The sequence below is a fragment of the Pristiophorus japonicus genome, chromosome 8, assembly GCF_044704955.1.
Source record: "Pristiophorus japonicus isolate sPriJap1 chromosome 8, sPriJap1.hap1, whole genome shotgun sequence".
In the NCBI taxonomy this organism is placed as follows: Eukaryota; Metazoa; Chordata; class Chondrichthyes; family Pristiophoridae; genus Pristiophorus; species Pristiophorus japonicus.
The window spans coordinates 157,322,315-157,347,258 of NC_091984.1; the positions used below are offsets into that span (position 1 = coordinate 157,322,315).

The following is a 24,944-nucleotide window of genomic DNA, read 5'->3' on the forward strand; positions in this document are numbered from 1 at the left end:
CATCGGCCCACATACAGAGGTGGGCACTTACGTTAGCTGCCTATGACTACACAATTCGGCACAGACCGGGCACTGAAAATTGCGCTGATGCACTCAGCAGGCTCCCACTGGCCACCACTGAGGGGGCAACTGAGCATGATGCTGAGATGGTCATGGCTGTTGAAGCTTTAAAAGCGAAGGCACACCTGTGACAGCCCGTCAGATTAAAGTCTGGACAAATAAAGATCCACTACTGTCTTTAGTTAAGAAATGTGTCCTGAATGGGGACTGGGCAGCCACGTACGGGGCATGCCCTGAGGAATTTAAACCGTTTCATAGGTGCAAGGATGAACTCTCGATTCAGGCCGATTGCCTACTGTGGGGAAACCAAGTAGTCCTGCCCCAGATGGGCAGAGAGGCGTTCATCCGAGAAATTCACAATGAGCACCCGGGCATTGTCATGATGAAGGCAATTACCAGGTCACACGTTTGGTGGCCAGGGATAGATGCAGACCTGGAACTTTGTGTTCGCAGGTGCAACACGTATGCCCAGCTGGGCAACGCACACAGGGAAGCCCCCCTTAGCTCCTGGTCCTGGGCCACCAAGCCATGGTCACGCATCTATGTGGACTACGCAGGTTCTTTCATGGGAAAAATGTTTTTGGTTGTAGTAGACGCCTACTCCAAATGGATTGAGTGTGCCATTTTAAATTCAAGCACATCCTCTGCCACGATAGAAAGTCTACGGGCAATGTTCGCCGCCCATGGTCTACCGGATGTCTTGGTCAGCGACAATGGCCAGTGCTTCACAAGCACTGAATTCCAGGACTTCATGGCAGGAAATGGAATCAACCATGTCAGAACGGCACCGTTCAAGCCGGCCTCAAATGCTCAGGCGGAACGAGCAGTGCAGATAATCAAACAGGGGATGCTCAGAATCTAAGCGGGTTCCCTACAAAGCCGCTTATCATGGCTCGTGTTGACCAATAGATCCCGGCCACACTCGCTCACAGGGGTTCCACCCACAGAGTTGCTAATGAAAGAACGCTCAAAACCAGGTTATCCCTTATACACCCTACTATGAAAGAAATTGTTGAGAGCAGGCGTCAGTCACAATGTGTCTACCATGACAGGAATTCAAGGGCGCGATGTATTGATGTCAATGACCCTGTTTTTGTCCTTAATTATGCTGCAGGGCCCAAATGGCTTGCAGGCACTGTGATTGCAAAAGAGGGGAATAGGGTTTTGGGAGTTAAACTTACCAATGGACAAATCTGCCGCAAACACAGGGATCAAACTAAAAGGAGGTTCAGCAATCCCATAGAAGAAGCAGAGGAAGAACACGACGTAGAGTTTACTCCACCACAGGTGACCGAACACCTGTCACTGGGGGCAGACCGGACAGGCCTGAGGCACCGCAAACAGCAGACACTCAGGCCAGTGCTCAACAACCGGAGCCCCAACTCAGGCGCTCTACAAGGGAGCGTAAACCACCAGAGAGACTTAACCTGTGATCCCAATAAGACTTTGGTGGGGGGGGGCAGAGGTGATGTCATGTATTTAACTGTCATTGTAACCCATGTGTAAGCTGACCTAAGTTGTACACTGAGAACATTGACCACAAGGGGTGAACTTGTGGGAGACACTCCTAACCTCGACTTTCAGGTATAAAAGGGGAAGCTCCACCCACCTTCATCACTTGAGGTCTTGGTAATAAAGGTAACTGGTCACAGAGTGACCTTCTCTCAAGTATGGGCCTTGAGTGCATTTATACTGTATAGTAAGGACATATCAGTGGCCCACTCCCACGCCCCTCCATTCCCCTCTCTTCCTCTCCCCCTCTCCCTCCCTTGCCCTCTCCCTCCTCCTCGCCACCTCACTCTCTCTCCCCCTCCTCTCCCCTTTCCCTTTCTCCCATCTCCCTGTCCCCCTCTCCTCCCCGCCCCCCCTTTATCCCTCGCTCTCCCCTCTTCTCCTTTTCTCTCTCTCTTCCCCGCCCCCCTTTATCCCTTGCTCTCCCCTCTTCTCCTTTTTTCTCTCTCTCTCTCTCCCTTTTTTCCCCCTCTCTCCATCCTCCCTCTCCCCCTCTCCCCCTCTCCCCCTTTTCCTTTTCCCTCTGCCCCTCGGGACAGTAAGAGAGAGTAGTGGTGAACAGTTGTTTTGAGACTGGAGTGAGGTGAACAGTGGGGCTCCCCAGGGATCACTATCGGGACCACTGCTCTATGTGAGATATATTAATGACCTGTACTTGGGTAGACAGGGCATCATTTCAAAGTTTGCAGATGACACAAAACTTGGAAATGTAGTAAGTGATGAGGACAGTAACAGGCTTGCGGGCGCCACAGACAGCCTGGTGAAATGGGCAGACACATGACTGATTAATGTCACGTATTTTAACACAATCTGGGGAAGAGTTAGCAGGGGCATTGCTAAACGTTTAATAAATAGTTAGAAAAAGTTGTCGTGCCAGAGGACTGGCGGACAGCTAACGTTCAATCCCCTAAATATAGATATTACATGTCCCGAGAACTATAGACCAGTCAGCTTCTCATCAGTAGTAGGAAAAATAATGGACTCCAACTTAGCAGAAGGCCATGAGGGTGTGGAAAGTGGGTTCTGCCCATTTTGCAGCATAATTCACGGCGGGGCAGTAAGTCTAGTGCCTATAACAGTTGGGAAATTCACCCAAAACACAACTGCATTGGTCGGGGGTAAGTCTGTAGTTTCACACCTCTGCTGGGCAGCCGCAGGGCAAAGACTAAGGGTCGATCCCGGCAGCCAATGGGCAGAGGCCAAGGGTCGATTCCGGGCCGGCAAAGGGCAGAGGCCAGGGGTTGATCCCGGGCCCAGCCCAATGTTCAGGGTGCAGCACTCTAAGTTTTGGCCTGCACAGTTCCAGCGGTGCACTTCGAGCAGAGCGAGATAAAGGAGGAGCAGGCAGGTCGCCAGAGAGCATACCGCCTGTCAGCTACAGCCACCGAGGCACTGAGACAGGCTGCAGAGAGAAGGGGGCCCATCCTGCACCTCGCTGGAGGAAGGCCCGTGCCCAGAGTGTTTCGGGGGATTGGAGGCAGGTGGCACAGGACACCTCTGCTCGAGACACGACGCCGTGAACTGCGACACAATGTCACAGGTCGTTTAACCACCTCACAAGGGTCAGCAGGCTGAGTACCTGTCACATTACTTCAACCTCTCTCCCCATCCCCCTCTCCTACACCACCCCCCTTCCTCTCTCTATCTCCCGCCCCCTCCCCTTCCCCACCCCCCTCCCTCTCTCTCTCCCTCCCCCTCCCATTCTCCACACCCCTCCCTCCCCCTCGCCCTCTCTCTCCTCCTCTCTTGCTCCTTGCCCCCCTTCCCTTCCCACAACTCTCTCTCTCCCTCTCCTTCTCCCTCTCTGTCGCTCCCTGCCCCCTCCCCTTCTCCATACCCCTCCCCCTCTCTCTCTCTCTCTCTCTCTCTCACTTCCTGTCTGTTGTGTATAGGCTGAGTACTGTGAGATAAACTTAGTGTGACTTTAATCATCTTTATTTTAGATGAATAAAGTATATTTTTGAAATCTAAACAAAAATGGGTGATCTGTGAACAAACCTGGTTTGCCTGTCTGGGCTTGGGGTTTTGTGTATTGGTCCCAGTCTCTGAGTCCTTCATGTGTTTGAAGAGTTTAAAGTTAGTCACACCTTGTTGAACCATTTCATTCTTTCAGGGCATTGATGGTAAACAGCTTCAATCCTGTGTATCTGTGAGGGGGTGACACAATCGAATTTACACCTTATTCAAACCAACAAAACTTGCTTCTCCATTTCCTGCCCTGCGAAGATATCCTACCGTTCCACAATGCAGCAATGTCTGAATCAGCCTTTGATCCCATATACTGGTCAATCTGAAACACTCAAAGCTTTCAGATCGAGAAATTAGATTTACCCCACACATTCCAGTCCACAACTGAATGGTTAGCAAATCAAAAATGTCCCAGAAATGTGATTTCTTGCTGTGAGTTTAAACAGTCAGACTGCAATATGTCAGGGTACTTTTCAATCAAGAAAACATCAGAATGGGAATGAGAGACAAGGAGAGAGAGAAAGAGAGGTGGACAGGGAGAAGCAGTGAGAGAATTAGGGATAGAGAGAGCGTGTTGGCAGAAAAGAAAAAGAAAGGGAGAGATCAGAAATGGACACTGGTGCCAGGTGGTGGGGGTGACACTGCTGGCAGTGACAGCCTTAGTGATGTACTCCCACACCGTTCTTTCTGGAGGGCCTCCTGGCCCTGTGGGTAGGAGTGCCTCTCGCAGTGTTGCCCCCTGTACAACGCTGGAGTGATGTGTGTGAGACCCTCGGTGCCCCTTCCCTGGTTTGCTCAGCCATTTGTGTTAGTGCTGAGGCAGTTTTCCCATTTGTTGAGGAAAGAACGGTACTTTAGCTTTAATAGCTGAATATTCACATTTGGAACTTCTTTTAAATATTGAATATTAAATGGTAGAAATGACTGAAAAATGTATTGATCCATTGCATTTTATTTTGTATTCATTCAGTGTGCATGGCCACTTTAAATCGCAGACTTCTTCACAGCTCCACAGCTTTGCTCCCAGAGGCTGCAGAAGTTGCAATTCCATACCTGGGCAGGAACTTGGGGCTCGAGTTTCCTCGTTTCCTGCATGCTTAACGCCCACTTAACGTCCATTCCATTGCCGGAACTGTTATGTCTTTAGATGCTCTAATAATGATTCCACGAGGCAATGTGTTGTACTTGAACTGTAGTGACCTTAGTCCTTTATTAGTTAACTCCAGAGTGAGGATCACACCTGGTGACCTGCCTTTTATACTAGGCCAGGCACACCTGTACAGGTAACCTACAAGTCTCCCACTGCTGTGCCCTCTGGTGGCACACCTTGTGATAGTACAAACAGTAACCATGTAGGATACATAACAGTGCCGTACAATGCCCACACCCTCTCCCTCTCCCTGCCCCCCTCCCCTTCACCACACCCCCCCCCTCTCTCTCCTCCTCTCTCCCTCCCTGTCCCCCTCTCCATTTCTCTCTCTTTCCCTCGCTTCCTCTCATTCTCCCCTTCCCCTCTTCTCCTCTCCCACTTTACAGCGCAGAAGGAGGCCATTCTGGCCCATCGTGTCCGCTCCGGCCAACAAAGAGCCACACGGCCCTTGGTCAGCAGCTCTAAAGGTTACATATAAACCTACGAACAATGACGGAAAGGCAAAGAGCACCCAGCCCAACCAGTCCGCCTCACACAACTGCGACACCCCTTATAAGAACATAAGACATAGGAGCAGGAGCTCTCTCTCTCTCTCTTTCTCCTCATCTTGCTCTCCCATTACTCCCTCTCCCCCTCTCCCACTCTCCCGATCACCCCTTCCCCCCCTCTCTCTCCATCTCTTTCTCTCCCTCTCCCCCACTCATACCCTCTGTTCCCATCATCACCATCTCCTCCCTTCCCCTCACCCCCTCTGCACTCTCTCCCCGCCCGCTCCCTCTCCCTTTCCTGTCCCCCTCTCCGTCTCTTTCCGTCACCTCCTCTTCCTGTCGCCCTCTTCCCTCTCCTTCTCACCATCTTCGCTCTCCCTCTTTCCCTCTCTTACCCTCTGCCATCTCCCTCTCTCCGCTCTCCCTCTCCTCTTTCACTCCCTCCCCCCCTCACCCTCTCCCTCGATCTCGGGTGCATTGGAGAAAGTCCCGCAGAGCATCGGCGCGCTTGCTGTGAGCATGGGGGAGGCCGCCTCACGCATTGCCCGGGCCTCTCAGTCCGACGATCCCATCCTTGCCCGCTCAGAGAGGGAGAGGGGGGGAGAGAGTGTGTGCGGAGGGGGGGAGAGAGTGTGTGCGGAGGGGGGGAGAGAGTGTGAGGGTGGGGTAGAGATTGTGAGGGTGGGGTAGAGAGGGTGAGAGGGGGAGAGAGAGAGAGTGTGCGGAGGGGGGAGGAGAGAGTGTGAGGGGGTGAGAGAGAGTGTGAGGGGGTGAGAGAGAGTGTGTGAGGGGGGGAGAGAGTGTGAGGAGTAGAAAGAGAGAGGGCGCGAGGGGGGGGAGAGAGAGTGCGCGAGGGGGGGGAGAGAGAGTGCGCGAGGGGGGGAGAGAGAGAGTGCGCGAGGGGGGGAGAGAGAGTGCGCGAGGGGGGGAGAGAGAGTGCGCGAGGGGGGAGAGAGAGTGCGCGAGGGGGGGAGAGAGAGAGATTGTGGGGGATATGGGGGGGGAAGAGAGATTTTGTGGGGGATATGGGGGGGAAGAGAGAGTGATTGAGGGGGGAATATGGGGAGGAAGAGAGAGTGATTGAGGGGGGAATGGGGGGGAGAGAGAGAGATTGTGGGGGGAGAGAGAGAGATTGTGGGGGGAGAGAGAGAGTTTGTGGGGGGAGAGGGTATGATGGGGGAGAAGAGAGATTGTGAGGGGGGAGAGATTGAGATTGAGGGGGGAGAGTGTATGATGGGAGGGGAGAGAGAGTGAGGGGTATATGGGGGGGGGGAGAGAGAGATCGTGAGGGGGGAGAGAGAGATCGTGAGGGGGGAGAGAGTGTGAGGGGTATATGAGGGGGGGAGAGAGAGAGTTTGAGGGGGGAGAGAGAGTATGTGAGGGGTGGAGAGAGAGTGTGAGGGGGGAGAGAGGGGAGAGTGTGAGGGGGGAGAGAGGGGAGAGTGTGAGGGGGGAGAGAGGGGAGAGTGTGAGGGGGGAGAGAGGGGAGAGCCCGCTTCCCATAACCCTTTACTCCATTATCACTCAAAAATCTGTCGATCTCCACCTTAAATATATTCAATGACCCAGCCTCCACAGCCCTCTGGGGCAGAGAATTCCACAGATTTACAATCCTTTGAGAGAAGAAATTCCTCCTCATCTCAGTTTAAAATGGGCGGCCCCTTATTGTGAAACTATGTCCCCTAGTTCTAGTCTCCCCCACGAGGGGAAACATCCTCTCTGCATCCACCTTGTCGAGCCGCCTCAGAATCTTAAATGTTTCAATAAGATCACCTCTCATTCTTCTGAATTCCAATGAGTGGAGGCCCAACCTACTCAACCTATCTGCATAAGTCAACCCCCTCATCCCCGGAATCAACCTTGTGATCCTTCTCTGAAAAGCCTCCAATGCAAGTATATCCTTCCTTAAATAAAAAGACCAAACTGTACGCAGCACTCCAGGTGTGGCCTCACCAATATCCTGTAGAGTTGTAGCAGGACTGCTCTGCTTTTATACTCTATCCCCCTTGCAATAAAGGCCAACATTCCATTTGCCTTCCTGATTACTTGCTGTACCTGCATACTAACTTTGTCTGTTTCATTGGTGGTAGAGGCGGAGGAGCGGGAGATTGGGGAGTATGGGCCCAGGGTATTGGTGAGTGTGAAACATAGAAACATCGAAAATAGGTGCAGGAGCAGGCCATTCGGCCCTTCGAGCCTGCATCACCATTCAATAAGATCATGGCTGATCATTCCCTCAGTACCCCTTTCCTGCTTTCTCTCCATACCCCTTGATTCCTTCAGCCGTAAGGGCCATATCTAACTCTCTCTTGAATATATCCAATGAACTGGCATCAACAATTCTCTGCGGCAGGGAATTCCACAGGTTAACAACTCTCTGAGTGAAGAAGTTTCTCCTCATCTCAGTCCTAAATGGCATACCCCTTACCTAAGACTGTGTCCCCTGGTTCTGGACTTCCCCAACATCGGGTACATTCTTCCTGCATCTAACCTGTCCAGTCCCGTCAGAATCTTATATGTTCTACGAGATCCCCTCTCATCCTTCCAAACTCCAATGTATAAAGGCCCAGTTGATCCAGTCTCTCCTCATATGTCAGTCCTGCCATCCCGGGAATCAGTCTGGTGAACCTTTGCTGCACTCCCTCAATAGCAAGAACGTCCTTCCTCAGATTAAGAGACCAAAACTGAACACAATATTCCAGGTGAGGCCTCACCAAGGCCTTGTAAACTACAGTAAGACCTCCCTGCTCCTATACTCAACTCCTCTAGCTGTGAAGGCCAACATACCATTTGCCTTCTTCACTGCCTGCTGAACCTGCATGCCAACTTTCAATGACTGATGAACCATGACACCCAGGTCTTGTTGCACCTCCCCTTTTCCTAATGTGCCGCCATTCAGATAATATTCTGCCTTCATGTTTTTGCCCCCAAAGTGGATAACCTCACATTTATCCACATTATACTGCATCAGCCATGCATTTTCCCACTCACCTAACCTGTCCAAGTCACCCTGCAGCCTCTTAGCGTCCCCTCACAGCTCACACCACCGCTCAGTGTGGGCCCAGGGGTATGGGGACAGGAAGAGCAGTGCAAGGAAGGTAGTGCAGGCGTCCCCTGTGGCCATCCCCCTGCAAAACAGTTACACCGCTCTGGGTACTGTTGAGGGGATGACTCATCAGGGGAGGGCAGCAGCAGCCAAGTTCATGGCACCGTGGGTGGCTCTGCTGCACAGGAGGGCAGGAAAAAGAGTGGGAGAGCGATAGTGATAGGGGATTCTACTGTAAGGGGAATAGATAGGCGTTTCTGCGGCTGCAACCGAGACTCCAGGATGATATGTTGCCTCCTTGGTGCAAGGGTCAAAGATGTCTTGGAGTGGGTGCAGGACATTTTGAAGGGGGAGGGTAAACAGCCAGTTGTCGTAGTGCATGTAGGTACCAAAGATATAGGTAAAAAATGGGATGAGGTCCTACAAGACGAATTTAGGGAGCTAGGAGCTAAATTAAAAAGTAGGACTTCAAAAGTAGTAATCTCAGGATCACTACCAGTGCCACGTGCTAGTCAGAGAAGGAATCGCAGGATAGCTCAGATAAATACGTGGCTTGAGCAGTGGTGCAGAAGGGAGGGATTCAAATTCCTGGGACATTGGAACCGGTTCTGGGGAGGTGGGATCAGTACAAACTGGATGGTCTGCACATGGGTAGGACCGGAACCAATGTCCTAGGGGGAGTGTTTGCTAGTGCTGTTGGGGAGGGGTTAAACTAATATGGCAGGGGGATGGGAACCTATGCAGGGAGACAGAGGGAAGTAGAATGAGGGCAGAAGCAGAAGCGAGAAAGAAGAAATGTAAAAGTGGAGGGCAGAGAAACCCAAGGCAAAAAGCAAAAAGGGCCACATTACAGCAAAATGCTAAAACGGCAAAGTGTGATAAAAAGACAAGCCTGAAGGCTCTGTGCCTCAGTGCGAGGAGTATTCGGAATACGGTGGATGAATTAACTGCACAGGCAGCAATTAATGAATATGATATAATTGACATCACGGAGACATGGCTCCAGGGTGACCAAGACTGGGAACTTAACATCCAAGGGTATTCAACATTTAGAAAGAATAGACAGAAAGGAAAATGAGGTGGGTTGGCATTGCTGGTTAAAGAGGTAATTAACGCAATCGTCAGGAAGGACATTAGCTTGGATGATGTGGAATCGGTATGGGTGGAGCTACGGAATACCAAAGGGCAGAAAACACTAGTGGGAGTTGTGTACAGACCACCAAACAGTAGTGATGAGGATGGGGACAGCATCAAACAAGAGATTAGGGATGCGTGCAATAAAGGTACAGCAGTTACCATGGGCGACTTTAATCTACATATTGATTGGGCTAACCAAACTGGGAGCAAGGCGGTTGAGGAGGATTTCATGGAGTGTATTAGGGATGGTTCTCTAGACCAATATGTCGAGAAACCAATTGTAGGGTTGGCCATCCTAGACTGGGTGATGTGTAATGAGAAGGGATTAATTAGCAATCTTGTTGTGCGAGGCCCCTTGGGGAAGAGTGAACATAATATGGTAGAATTCTTTATTAAGATGGAGAGTGACACAGTTAATTCAGAAGCTAGAGTCCTGAACTTGGGGAAAGGTAACTTCGATAGTATGAGACGTGATTGGCTAGAATAGACTGGCGAGTGATACTTAAAGGGTTGATGGTGGATAGGCAATGGCAAACATTTAAAGATCACATGGATGAACTTCAACAATTGTACATCCCTGTCTGGAGTAAAAATAAAACGGGGAAGGTGGCTCAACCGTGGCAAACAAGGGAAATTAAGGATAGTGTTAAATCCAAGGAAGAGGCATATAAATTGGCCAGAAAAAGCAGCAAACCTGAGGATTGGGAAATTTTTGTAATACAGCAGAGGAGGACAATGGGTTTAATTAGGAGGGGGAAAATAGAGTATGAGAGGAAGCTTGCTGGGAATATAAAAACTGACTGCAAAAGCTTCAATAGATATGTAAAGAGAAAAAGATTAGTGAAAGAAACGTAGGTCCCTTGCAGTCAGATTCAGGTGAATTTATAATGGAGAACAAAGAAATGGCGGACCAGTTAAACAAATACTTTGGTTCTGTCTTCACGAAGGAAGACACAAATAACCTTCCAGAAATACTAGGGGACCGAGGGTCTAGTGAGAAGGAGGAACTGAAGGATATCCTTATAAAGTGGGAAATTGTGTTAGGGAAATTGATGGGATTGAAGGCCGATAAATTCCCAGGGCCTGATAGTCTGCATCCCAGAGTACTTAAGGAAGTGGTCATAGAAATAGTGGATGCATTGGTGATAATTTTCTAACAGTCTATCGACTGTGGAGCAGTTTCTATGGACTGGAGGGTGCTGTGTATCAGTAAAGCATGCACTCCCATGTTCCGCCACCAGGGACATCATCCCCTGAAGTCCCAAGGGATCCCAGTATCCCTTGGGAGCACTGTATATAAGCCGGCCCTGAAGGCCTGTTCCTCACTCTGGAGTGTCTTATTAAAGACTGAGCTCACTGTTACTTTAACCTCGCTGTGTGCAGCCTCATCTGTGTTAGGAACGCAATAACTGGCGACGAGAATACGAAGCCAACGCAAAGATGCAGCAAACTGTGGGCATCCTGGAGAAGTTCTTGGAGGGTGAGGACTGGGAAGCCTATGTCAAACGGCTAGACCAGTACTTTGTAGCCAAGGAGCTGGACGGAGAAGGAAGCGCTGCAAAAAGGAGAGCGGTCCTCCTCATGGTCTGCGGGGCACCGACCCACAGCCTCATGAAGAATCTTCTGGCTCCGGTGAAACCCACAGATAAGTCGTATGAGGAGCTGTGTGCACTGGTTCGGGAGCATCTTAACCCGAGGGAGAGCGTGCTGATGGCGAGGTATCAGTTCTACACATGTTAGCGATCTGAAGGTCAGGAAGTGGCGAGCTATGTCACCAAGCTAAGGCGACTTGCAGGACAATGTGAGTTTGATGGCTACCTGGACTTTTTCGTACTGGGCATTGGCCACGAGACCATCCTACGAAAACCTTTGGCTGTAGAGACACTGACCCTCAGTAAGGCCATTGCGATAGCACAGGCGTTTATGTCCATCAGTGATAACTCCAAACAAATCTCTCAGCACACAAGTGCTGGTAATGTTCATAAATTAACTGGAACTGTGTTTGCGAGCAGAAATGTACAGGGCAGAATCCACGAGTCTGTAACAGCCAGCAGGCCTCAGGTGACCCAGATGACTCAGAGTCCCCAACAAAGGATGAATGCAAGGCAATTCACACCTTGTTGGTGTTGTGGAGGCTTCCATTCAGCCTATTCATGCCGCTTCAAAGGGTATGTTTGCAAGAGCTGTGGAACAATGGGGCACCTCCAACGAGCTTGCAAACGAGCAGCAAACTGTGCAAAACCTGCTAACCACCACGTGGCAGAGGAAGATCATGGTGGATCAAAGCAATTTTGAGTCTCAGAGAGAGGAGGCAGATGCTGAAGTACACTGGGTGCGCACATTTTCGACAAAATGTCCACCTATAATGTTAAACGGAAAATTGAATGGCTTACCCATAGCCATGGAACTGGACACTGGTGCTAGCCAATCCATCATGAGTAAAAAGATGTTTGAGAGACTGTGGTGTAACAAGGCATTCAGACCAGCTCTGAGCCCCATCCACACGAAACTGAGAACGTACACCAAAGGACTTATCACTGTCCTGGGCAGCGCCATGGTCAAGGTCACCTACGAGGACATGGTGCACGAACTGCCACTCTGGATTGTCCCGGGCGATGGCCCCACACTGCTTGGAAGGAGCTGGCTGGGCAAAATCCGCTGGAACTGGGATGACATCCGAGCGCTATCACATGTCGATGAGGCCTCATGTACCCAGGTTCTTAACAAATTTCCTTCCATTTTTGAGCCAGACATTGGAAATTTTTCCAGGGCGAAGGTGCGGATCCACTTGGTCCCAGAGGCACGACCCATTCACCACAAGGTGCGAGCGGTACCTCACATGATGAGGGAGAGAGTGAAAATCGAGCTGGACAGGCTGCAATGCGAGGGCATCATCTCCCCAGTGGAATTCAGCGAGTGGGCCAGCCCGATTGTTCCAGTACTCAAAAGTGTTGGCACGGTCAGGATTTGCGGCGATTATAAAGTAACTATTAATCTTTTCTCGCTACAGGACCAATACCCGCTACCTAAGGCAGACGACCTATTTGCGACGCTGGCTGGAGGCAAGACGTTCTCCAAGTTCGACCTGACTTCGGCCTACATGACGCAGGAGCTGGAAGAGTTTTCGAAGGGCCTCACCTGCATCAACACGCACAAGGGACTGTTCATCTACAACAGATGCCCGTTTGGAATTCGGTCGGCTGCAGCGATCTTCCAGAGAAACATGGAGAGTCTACTCAAGTCATTACCACACATGGTGGTCTTTCAGGACGACATATTGGTCACGGGTCGGGACATCACCGAGCACCTACAAAACCTGGAGGAGGTCCTCCAGCGACTGGATCGCGTAGGGCTCCGGCTGAGGAGGTCAAAATGCGTCTTCATGACAACAGAAGTGGAGTTTTTACGGAGAAAGATCACCACGGACGGCATTCGGCCCACAGACGCCAAGACAGAGGTTATCAGGAACGCGCCCAGGCCACAGAATGTCACGGAGCTGCAGTCGTTCCTGGGACTCCTCAACTATTTTGGTAACTTCCTACCGGGGTTAAGCACCCTCTGAGAGGCCCTACATTTGTTATTGCGCAAATGTGAGAACTGGGTATGGGGAAAAAAAACAAGTAATTGCTTTTGAAAAAGCCAGAAACATTTTATGCTCCAACAAGCTGCTTGTATTGTATAACGCGTGAAAAAGACTTGTGCTAGCATGTGATGCCCCGTTGTATGGAGTCGGGTGTGTATTACAACAAGCTAACGTTGCGGGGAAGTTGCAAACTGTCGCCTATGCTTCCAGGAGCTTGTCTTAAGGCCGAGAGGACCTACAGCATGATTGAGAAAGAGGCATTAGCGTGTGTGTTCGGGGTAAAGAAAATGCATCAGTACCTGTTTAGCCTCAAATTTGAGCTGGAAACCGATCACAAGCCCCTCATGTCCCTGTTCGCTGAAAACAAGGGGATAAATACGAATACCTCAGCCCGCATACAAAGGTGGGCACTCGCGCTATCAGCGTAAAACTATACCATCTGCCACAGGCCAGGCACCGAGAACTGTGCGGATGCTCTCAGTTGGCTACCATTGCCCACCACGGGGGTGGAAATGGCACAGCCTGCAAACTTGTTGATGGTGGTGCAGCCCGCAGACTTGTTGATGGTCATGGAAGTGTTTGAAAATGATAAATCACCTGTCACGGCCTGCCAGATTAGTACTTGGACCAGCCAAGATCCTCTGCTGTCCCTTGTAAAAAACTGTATACTGCATGGGAGCTGGGCCAGCATCCCCGTTGAAATGCAAGAGTTAATCAAGCCGTTCCAATGGCGAAATGATGAGCTGTCCATTCAGGCAGACTGCCTGTTGTGGGGTAACCGCATAGTGCTGCCAAAAAAGGGCAGGGAGACATTCATCTCGGATCTCCACAGCACACAATACCCGAGTGTAGTAATGATGAAAGCGATAGCCAAATCTCACGTGTGGTGGCCCGGTATGAGCCTCCCTGTGTGCAGTCTCATCTGTGTTAGGAACACAATAGAGGGTAGCTAATGTAACACCACTCTTTAAAAAAGGAGGGACACAGAAAGCGGGTAATTATAGACCAGTTAGCCTGACATCAGTAGTGGGGAAAATATTGGAATCAATTGTTAAAGATGAAATAGCAGCGCATTTGGAAAGCAGTGACATGATCGGTCCAAGTCAGCATAGATTTATGAAGAGGAAATCATGCTTGACAAATCTTCTGAAATTTTTTGAGGATGTAACTAGTAGAGTGGTCAAGGGAGAACCAGTGGATGTGGTGTATTTGGACTTTCAAAAGGCTTTTGACAAGGTCCCACACAAGAGATTGGTGTGCAAAATCAAAGCCCATGGTATTGGGGATAATGTACTGACGTGGATAGAGAACTGGTTGGCAGACAGGAAGCAGAGAGTCGAGATAAATGGGTCCTTTTCAGAATGGCAGGCAGTGACCAGTGGAGTGCCGCAGGGCTCAGTGCAGGGACCCCAGCTCTTTACAATATACATTAATGATTTAGATGAAGGAATTGAGTGTAATATCTCCAAGTTTTCAGATGACACTAAACTGGGTGGCGGTGTGAGCTGTGAGGAGGACGCTAAAAGGCTGCAAGGTGACTTGGACAGGTTAGATGAGTGGGCAAATGCATGGCAGATGCAGTATATGTGGATAAATGTGAAGTTATACACTTTGGGGGCAAAAACACAAAGGCAGAATATTATCTGAATGGCGGCAGATTAGGAAAAGGGGAGGTGCAATGAGACCTGGGTGTCATGGTTCATCAGTCATTGAAAGTTGGCATGCAGGTACAGCAGGCAGTGAAGAAGGCAAATGGTATGTTGGTCTTCATAGCTAGGGGATTTGAGTATAGGAGCAGGGAGGTCTTACTGCAGTTGTACAGGGCCTTGGTGAGGCCTCACCTGGAATATTGTGTTCAGTTTTGGTCTCCTAATCTGAGGAAGGACGTTCTTGCTATTGAGGGAGTGCAGCGAAGGTTCACCAGACTGATTCCCGGGATGGCGAGACTGACATACGAGGAGAGACTGGATCAACTGGACCTTTATACACTGGAGTTTAGAAGGATGAGAGGGGATCTCATAGAAACGTATAAGATTCTGACGGGACTGGACAGGTTAGAAACATAGAAACATAGAAAATAGGTGCAGGAGTAGGCCATTCGGCCCTTCTAGCCTGCACCGCCATTCAATGAGTTCATGGCTGAACATGCAACTTCAGTACCCCATTCCTGCTTTCTCACCATACCCCTTGATTCCCCGAGTAGTAAGGACTTCATCTAACTCCTTTTTGAATATATTTAGTGAATTGGCCTCAACAACTTTCTGTGGTAGAGAATTCCACAGGTTCACCACTCTCTGGGTGAAGAAATTCCTCCTCATCTCGGTCCTAAATGGCTTCCCCCTTATCCTTAGACTGTGTCCCCTGGTTCTGGACTTCCCCAACATTGGGAACATTCTTCCTGCATCTAACCTGTCTAACCCCGTCAGAATTTTAAACGTTTCTATGAGGTCGCCTCTCATTCTTCTGAACTCCAGTGAATACAAGCCCAGTTGATCCAGTCTTTCTTGATAGGTCAGTCCCGCCATCCCGGGAATCAGTCTGGTGAACCTTCGCTGCACTCCCTCAATAGCAAGAATGTCCTTCCTCAGGTTAGGAGACCAAAACTGTACACAATACTCCAGGTGTGGCCTCACCAAGGCCCTGTACAATTGTTAGATGCGGGAAGAATGTTCACGATGATGGGCAAGTCCAGAACCAGGGACACAGTCTTAGTATAAGGGGTAGGCCATTTAGGACTGAGATGAGGAGAAACTTCTTCACTCAGAGAGTTGTTAACCTGTGGAATTCCCTGCCGCAGAGAGTTGTTGATGCCAGTTCATTGGATATATTCAAGACGGAGTTAGATATGGCCTTACGGCGAAAGGAATCAAGGGGTATGGAGAGAAAGCAGGAAAGGGGTACTGAGGGAATGATCAGCCATGATCTTATTGAATTGTGGTGCAGACTCGAAGGGCCGAATGGCCTACTCCTGCATCTATTTTCTATGTTTCTATGTTTCATGTACAAGTACCCCCAGATCCCTCTGTACTGCAGAACTTTGTAATCTCTCCCCATTTAAATAATAATTGGCTTTTCTGTTATTTCAGCCAAAGTGGATAACCTCACATATTCCCACATTATACTCCATCTGCCAAATTTTTTCCACTCACTTAGCCTGTCTATATGCCTTTGCACATTGTTTGTTTCCTCCACCCATCTTTTTATCATCAGCAAACTTGGCTACATTACCCTCGTCCCTTCCTCCAAGTCGTTAATATAGATTGTAAATAGTTGGGGTCCCAGCACTGATCCCTGCGGCACCCCACTAATTACTGATTGCCAACCCGAGAATGAACCATTTATCCTGACTCTCTGTTTTCTGTTATTTAGCCAATCCTCTATCCATGCTAATATATTACCACCAACCCCGTAAACTTTTATCTTGTGCAGTAACCTCTCATGCGGCACCTTGTCAAATGCTTTCTGGAAATCCAAATACATGACATAGAAACATAGTAAATAGGAGCAGTAGTGGCCATTCCGCCCTTAGAGCCTGCACCGCCATTCAATATGATCATGGCTGATCCACTATCTCAACACCATATTACCGCTTTTTCCCCATACCTCTTGAGGCACTTCCTCAGTACTGCCCCTCAGACAGTGCAACACTCCCTCAGTACTGCCCCTCTGACAGTGCAGGGCTCCCTCAGTACTGCCCTTCCAACAGTGCAGGGCTCCCTCAGTCCTGCCCCTACGACAGTGCGGCGCTCCCTCAGTACTGCCCCTCCGACAGTGCGGCACTACCTCAGTTCTGCCCCTCCGACAGTGCAGCACACCCTCAGTGCTTCCCCTCCGACAGTGCGGCACTCCCTCAGTTCTGCCCCTCCGACAGTGCAGCACTCCCTCAGTACTGCCCCTCCGACAGTGCGGCACTCCCTCAGTACTGCCTTGTTGTGTTAGCGCAGATTATGTGCTCCGGTCTCTGGAGTGGGATTTGAGTGCACGACCTTCTGACTCAGAGGCAAATGTGCTGCCCACTGATTCTCTGCTGACACCAGGAGTTTTGTTTCATCTCATTGGTGTACGTGAGATCTGGCTGGATCAGATTTAATAACATTATAAGCCGGTCGCTTCTCCTTGCAATTGTTTTTTTATCCTGCGTTTAACTTACTGAACTTTTTCTAAGGATAAGGGGTAAGCCATTTAGGACCGAGATGAGGAGAAACTTCTTCACCCAGAGAGTGGTGAACCTGTGGAATTCTCTACCACAGAAAGTTGTTGAGGCCAATTCACTAAATATATTCAAAAAGGAGTTAGATGAAGTCCTTACTACTAGGGGGATCAAGGGGCATGGCGAGAAAGCAGGAATGGGGTACTGAAGTTGCATGTTCAGCCATGAACTCATTGAATGGTGGTGCAGGCTCGAAGGGCCAAATGGCCTACTCCTGCACCTATTTTCTATGTTTCTCTGTTTCTATGTTTCTAATTGTTGATCTGATTTATAAGAACCGTGTGGCTCGAATTGCCGAAAGTTATTGTTAGAAATTTCCATTCTGGCATGAATGAGCGGTGTGAGTGAGTGTGTACAGGCTCACTGATATAATACACACTGTATCATACCTGGCACACTGTCCTCTTGGCTGCAAACTCACACACTCAGTGGGCTGATGACATCCACACCACACACAAAACCCTCATTTATTTCCATCAAAAAGGCAGTGTTGTGTTGTGTTGGTCAATCTCCCTGATGAAGCATTTGGCACAAATCTGATGGTTTGTTGATAAATCTCTTGTCAGCAGCCAGATACTGGCCAAGGTGCTGCCGAGCTGAGTCTCCCAGGGGAATGTTTCAGGTGAGGGTCGAGGGTCTGAATCGCCTGTTTCTGGGCCTGATGGTTTAATACCAGGCTGTGTACATTACAGATCATATAGTGCCAGAGGGGACTGAACCGTTCCCCTTTACCCGCTGTGTACTGTACATGTACAGGGGGCACTGAGGCACACACGGGGTGTACAGTACCAGACGGGAGTGAATCGTTCCCCTTTACCCCCCCGTGTACTGTACATGTACAGGAGTAGACACTGAGGCACACACGGGGTGTACAGTACCAGACGGGAGAGAATCGTTCCCCTTTACCCTGAGTACTATACATGTACAGGGGGCACTGAGGCACACACGGGGTGTACAGTACCAGACGAAGTGAATCGTTCCCCTTTACCCTGTGTACTGTACATGTACAGGAGTAGACACTGAGACCACACGGGGTGTACAGTATCAGACGGGAGTGAATTGTTCCCCTTTACCCTGTGTACTGTACATGTACAGGGGGCACTGAGACCACACGGGGTGTACAGTACCAGACGGGAGTGAACCATTCCCCTTTACCTCCTGTGCACTGTACATGTACAGGAGTAGACACTGAGACACACACGGGGTGTACAGTACCAGACGGCAGTGAACCGTTCCCCTTTACCCTGTGTACTGTACATGTACAGGGGGCACTGAGACCACACGGGGTGTACAGTACCAGACGGGAGTGAACCATTCCCCTTTACCTCCTGTGCACTGTACATGTACAGGGGGCACTGAGACCACACGGGGTGTACAGTACCAGACGGGAGTGAACCATTCCCCTTTACCCTGTGCACTGTACATGTACAGGAGTAGACACTGAGACACACACGGGGTGTACAGTACCAGACGGCAGTGAACCGTTCCCCTTTACCCTGTGTACTGTACATGTACAGGAGTAGACACTGAGACCACACGGGGTGTACAGTACCAGACGGGAGTGAATCGTTCCCCTTTACCCTGTGCACTGTACATGTACAGGAGTAGACACTGAGACACACACTTTTTCCAGCTCAGAGTTCAGGTTTCAGTTAGCACGCTGTTAGTACAGGGTAGTTTCTTAGGAGCGGGTGTTTTTTCAGTATCTGAGTTACGCTGACACTTGGGCTTTGACACTGACTGATATGAGCTGGGAGTGTGAGGCTGGTTTGCTGACGACTGGTGATTTCGGTGCCAGGCCCCTGATAGAACAAGTCTCGAATTGGATGTGGTATTACTGAGTCACAGCAGATGCTGGACGATGAAGCAGGCAAGACTCCAACTCCTGGTGTGCCGAGGCTGGTGTCTCCATCCAGCGTACCCCCTGTGACACTCTCTCTCCAGTTTGGAAAACATTTGTGATTCTGTCACTGTTTCTTGTTGAAGAAATGTCTGGCAACGCTACATGGTTCTAAGTAAACTCTTCGCTCTCACAGTGCCAAAAGCTCTGGATATGCAAGCTCTGGAAACAAAGGAACAGAGGAACTGGAACTTGGAATCAAATGGACTATGGACTATCAGAGAGGATGCATTCAGCTTTTACGGATGGGTTGGACGCCAGTATTAGTGAGCTCTGCTCCTGCAGCCTGAATGGGTTGTGTCAGTGACATCACGCTACGATATAAACCCTCGCTACTTACTCCACACTCACAGAGAGGATTACTTCTGCCACCATCAGCCCGAGGCTGAGCTTCTTCGCTGCTCAACAACAATAACTTGTATTTATATAGCGCCTTTAACATCGTGAAACGTCCCAAGTCGCTTCACAGGGGCGTTTGCAAACAAAATTTGTCACTGAGCCACATAAGGGGATATTACGACAGGTGATTTGGTGAAAGAGATCGGTTTTAAGGAACAGAGAGCCTCAGAGGCAGAGAGGCGGAGAGGTTTAGGGAGGGAGTTCCAGAGCTTGGGGCCTAGGCAACAGAAGGCACGGCCACTGATGGTGGAGCGATTATAATCAGGGATGCTCAGGAGGGCAGAATTAGATGAGCGCAGAGATCTCGGGGGGGTTGTGGGGCTGGAGGAGATTACAGAGATAGGGAGGGGTGAGGCCATGGAGGGATTTGAACACCAGGATGAGGATTTTAAACTCGAGGCGGTGCTGGAGCAACAGTCGATGTAGCTCAGTGAGCACAGGGTCGGCGAATGGGCCTTGGCGTGAGTCAGGACACGGGACAGCAGGGTTTAGGATGAACGGAGGCTTATGGCTGGTGCTGGGCGGGAGGCCGGTCAGGAGTGTGCTGCAATTAAGAATTGAGTCTGGGTCCTGGCTTTGATTTTTCAATCCTTGTTTTGTTCTGCAGCTCCGGTGTCTGGTCCCTGGGTGCCCCCTCGGTCTGGGCGAGCCCTCGCTGCGAGGAAGATGCTGATGATGCTCGCTGTCCTGGCACTTTGCCTCAGTGCCCTCCTGGACCCCGGAGAGTGCCGGGTGCTGGCCAGTGCTCACCGGCGGCAGCGCGATGTGGCCTCAGCCCGAGGGCACCGCGCCAACCACACCGTGCCCGCCCGGCAGCCCGCGATTGTCTTCAATCACGTGTACAACATCAATGTGCCTCTGGCATCGCTGTGCTCGGTCAGCGCGGACAGTTCGACGGAGCAGGAGCAACCCTCACAGGAAGAGGTGTCCGCGCAGTCCACCCAAACAAACCAGCCGCTTGACAGCCAGGTGGCCTTCACCCACAACATCAACATCCCCAAACAGGCCTGTGACTGCCCGGCCACCTCGCTGCTCCACACCATGCTCAACCGGCTGGAGCAGCTGGAGAGAGAGCTGTCTGTGCTCAGAGAGCAGTGCAGCACCGGCTGCCCTGGAGAGAGCTCGGCTACAGGTAGGTCCCTGGACACGGGCCCCGGACCCGGGAGAAACACTCCCCCACCGCCACCGGACAAACCCCCGCCCCGTTCCCCGGACAGACCCCTCCCCGGTCCCCGGACAAACCTCCCCTCGTTCACCGGACAGACCCCTCCCTGTTCCCCGGATAGACCCCCTCCCCCCTGGTCCCCAGACAGGACCACGCCCCCGGTCCCCGAACAGACCCCCCCCCACCGCTCGGACAAACCATCCCACGTTCCACGTACAGACCCCAATCCCCGACCGGTCCCCGGACAGAACCCCCCCCCCCCCGCCGGACAAACCCCCCACCACCCACCAATTCCCCGGACAGACCCCCCCCCCATTCCCCGGATAGACCCCACCCCCGTTCCCCGGACAGACCCCTCCCGAGTCCCCAATTGGACCCCCCCAAGTCCCCGGACAGGACACCCCCACCATTCCCCGGACAGACCCCCACCCCCGTTCCCCGGACAGACCCCTCCCCAGTCCCCGGTCCCCGGACAGACACGCCCCCACCCCGGACAAACCTCGCCCCGGTCCCCGGACAGACCCCCCCCACCCCGTCCCCTGACAGACCCCCGTCCCGTCCCGGACAAACCCTCCCCCGTTCCCCGGTCAGACTCCCCCCCCCACCTCCCGGTCTCCGGACAGTCCCCCGCCCCGCACGTTCCCCAGACAGACCCCTCCCCGGTCCTCGGACAGACCCCCCCCCACCATTCCCCGGACAGACCCCTCCCGGTCCCTGGACAGACCCCCCCCCACCCCTTGGTCCCCCAACTGACCCCCCCCTGCCCTGGACAAACCCTCCCCTGTTCCGCGCACAGACTCCCCCCACCGGTCCCGGGACAGAAACCCCCCCCCCGCCCGTTTCCCGGACAGACACCTCCCCGGTCCCCAGACAGACCCCCTCCCCCGGTCCCCAGACAGACTCACCCCCCCCCCCAGACAAACCCTCCCCCGTTCCTCGGACAGACCCACCCCCGTTCCCCGGACAGACCCCACCCCCCCATCCTCGGACAGACCCACCCCCGTTCCCCGAACAGACCCCTCCCAGGACCCCGGACAGAAACCCTCCCCCGTTCCTCGGACAGACCCACCCCTGTTCCCTGGACAGACCCCTCCCCGGTCCCCGGACAGACCCTCCCCACCCCTCCCCACCCCACCCCGGACAGACCCCTCCCCGGTCCCCGGACAGACCCGACCCACCCCACCCCTCCCCACCCCGGACAGACCCCTCCCCGGTCCATGGACAGACCCGACCCACCCCCCCCCCACCCCGGACAGACCCTCCCCGGACAGACCCGACCCACCCCGCCCACCCCTGGACAGACCCCTCCCCGGTCCCTGGACAGACCCCTCCCCGGTCCCCGGACAGACCCCTCCCCGGTCCCTGGAGAGACCTGACCCACCACCACCCCCCCAGTTCCCCAGACTGACCCCACCGCTGGTCCCCGGACTGACCCCACCGCTGGTCCCCGGACTGACCCCACCGCTGATCCCCGGACTGACCCCCCGACACTGGGAAAATAGATTAAAGAATGGGATGGTTGATGAGCAGTGGCAGACATTTAAGGAGATATTTCATCACATGCAACAAAAATATATCCCAATGAGAAGGAAAGACTGTCGAAGGGATAACCATCTGTGGCTAACAAAGGAAATAAGGGAGGGTATCAAATTGAAAACAAGAGCATACAATGTGGCCAAGACTAGTGGGAGGCCAGAGGATTGGGAAACTTTTAAAAGCCAGCAAAGAACGACTAAAAAAATGATAGAGAGGGAAGGCTCATTATGAAAGTAAACTGGCACGGAATATAAAAACAGACAGTAAGAGTTTCTACAGATACATAAAAAGGAAAAGAGTGGCTAAAGTAAATGTTGATCCCCTGGAGGATGAGACTGGGGAATTAATAATGGGGAACAGGGAAATGGCAGAGACTTTGAACAAATATTTTGTATCGGTCTTCACGGTAGAAGATACCAAAAACATTCCAATAGTGGATAATCAAAGGTGCTATAGGGAGGGAGGAACGTAATACACTCACTGTCACTAAACTCCCGATTTCCCCCTCAACCGACCGATCTCTCCTCCTCGACCCTTCCGACCCCGGCCTGCGATCTTCCCTCAAGCCTCCAATCCTCCCCTCCCCCACGCCCCCTCACCCTACCCCTCCCCAACTGTATCCTGGGGTTGAAGGCCGACCCACCGGGCAGCCAGTGAGAACCTGAACCTTGTTGGCTGCGGCAGGAACTGGAGCTAAAAACATGTGAATCAGATGATGCCGTTAAATCGCTCAGGCTCTGTGGGAAACCCGTCTCTCCTGGTTTTTGGACCTCAAACTAATTGCCGTCCCCAGCTCCGTCCCCGCCTCCGAGTTAATTTCTAGCCCACAGTTCCTCCTTGGCATCTGCCTGCTCCAGCTGGCTGTGTCTGTCCTCCAGCAGTGAAGGATTGAATTGTTGCCTGAGCCTCAGCTGAGAAATCCGTGCTGTGAGCAACATCGTTTCACACAGCTCCCCCATTGTGCTCCCACAGCCCGGCTTCCCTGTGACCCCCCCAGCCCGGCTTCCCTGTGACCCCCCCAGCCCGGCTTCCCTGTGACCCCCGCCCCCAGCAGCCCGGCTTCCTTGTGACCCCCGCCCCCAGCAGCCCGGCTTCCCTGTGACACCAGCAACCCCCTGACCCTGCTCTCCCCCCACAGCTGGGCTGGTGATGCACAGGATGCTCCCAGCGCTCACTCAGCATTCTCGCAGTGCCTAGCTGCTGGAGGTAGGGGGAGCCGACTGGTGCGGAACTGACTCAGACTCTGGGGGCCGAGTGGGACAGGGAGCCATTGCGATCCTGCCCAATGTAATTTACACAGGAACTCAAAACATGCTGGTGTTCAGAACAGCAGTGCAGGCTCTCCCTCCTGGCATCTTATATCCCACATTAATGTCCCCATCCGTACTGTGTACGCCTCGATAATGTCCCCATCCATACTGTGTACCCCTCGATAATGTCCCCATCCATACTGTGTACCCCGCGATAATGTTCCCATCAGTAACCCCCACCCCAGACCCCGGGCAGAATCCCCCCCGCCCCCTCTCCCCGGTCCCTGGATAATCGCACCCCACCCCCGGGTCCCCGGACAGACTCCCTCCCGTGACAGACGCCCCCCTACTCCAGTCACCCGACAGACTCCCCCCCGCACCAGTCGCCGGATAGACCCTCCCCCCCCCGCCGGTCCTCGGACAGACCCCATCCGGATAGACCCTCCCCCCCCCGGTCCTCGGACAGACCCCATCCGGATAGACCCTCCCCCCCCCCGCCGGTCCTCGGACAGACCCCATCCGGATAGACCCTCCCCCCCCCGGTCCTCGGACAGACCCCATCCGGATAGACCCTCCCCCCCCCCGCCGGTCCTCGGACAGACCCCATCCGGATAGACCCTCCCCCCCCCGCCGGTCCTCGGACAGACCCCACCCGGATAGACCCTCCCCCCCGCCGGTCTCCCCGGACAGACCCCCCCGGACAGACCCCCACCCCCGGTCCCCGGTCAGCACCCCCCCACGCCGGTCCTGGCCGGCCCCCGGCACCCGGTCCCCGGACAGACCCCCTCCCCCCCTGGTCCCCGGACCGACTCCCCCCGCCCCCCCCCACCCCGGAACCCGGACAGCCTCCGCCGCCGGTCCCGGGACAGACGCCCCCGGACTGGGAAATTAGATTAGAGAATGGGACGGTTGATGATCAGTGGCAGACATTAAAGGAGATATTTCATAACATGCAACAGAAATATATCCCAGTGAGAAGGAAAGACTGTAAGAGAAAGGATAACCATCCGTGGCTAACTAAGGAATAAGGGAGGGTATCAAATTGAAAACAAGGGTATACAATGTGGCCAAGATTAGTGGGAGGCCAGAGGATTGGGAAACTTTTAAAAGCCAGCATAGAACGACTAAAAAATTAATAAAGTGAGGGAAGATAGATTATGAAAGTAAACTAGCACAGAATATAAAAACAGATAGTCAGAGTTTCTACAGATACATAAAAAGGAAAAGAGTGGCTAAAGTAAATGTTGGTCCCCTGGAGGATGAGACTGGGGAATTAATAATGGGGAACAGGGAAATGGCAGAGACTTTGAACAAATATTTTGTATCGGTCTTCACGGTAGAAGATACCAAAAACTTCCCAATAGTGGATAATCAAAGGGCTAGAGGGAGGGAGGAACGTAATACACTCACTGTCACTAAACTCCCGATTTCCCCCTCAACCTTCCGATCTCTCCTCCTCGACCCTTCCGACCCTGGCCTGCGATCTTCCCTCGAGCCTCCAATCCTCCCCCTCCCCTCCCCTCCCTGCTCCCACACTCAC

The 24,944-nt window shown here is 52.3% G+C and overlaps 1 protein-coding gene across 1 annotated transcript in view; it reads left to right on the top strand.

The window, feature by feature from the left end:
- Positions 1-24,944, top strand: part of LOC139269202 (tenascin-R-like) — a 465,249-nt gene that overhangs the window by 74,014 nt on the left and 366,291 nt on the right. Inside the window, exons 2-4 of the mRNA XM_070888294.1 lie at positions 17,721-17,776; positions 19,191-19,303; positions 20,061-20,585. Coding sequence (XP_070744395.1) covers positions 17,721-17,776; positions 19,191-19,303; positions 20,061-20,585 — 694 coding nt within the window. The remainder of the gene's footprint in view (positions 1-17,720; positions 17,777-19,190; positions 19,304-20,060; positions 20,586-24,944) is intronic.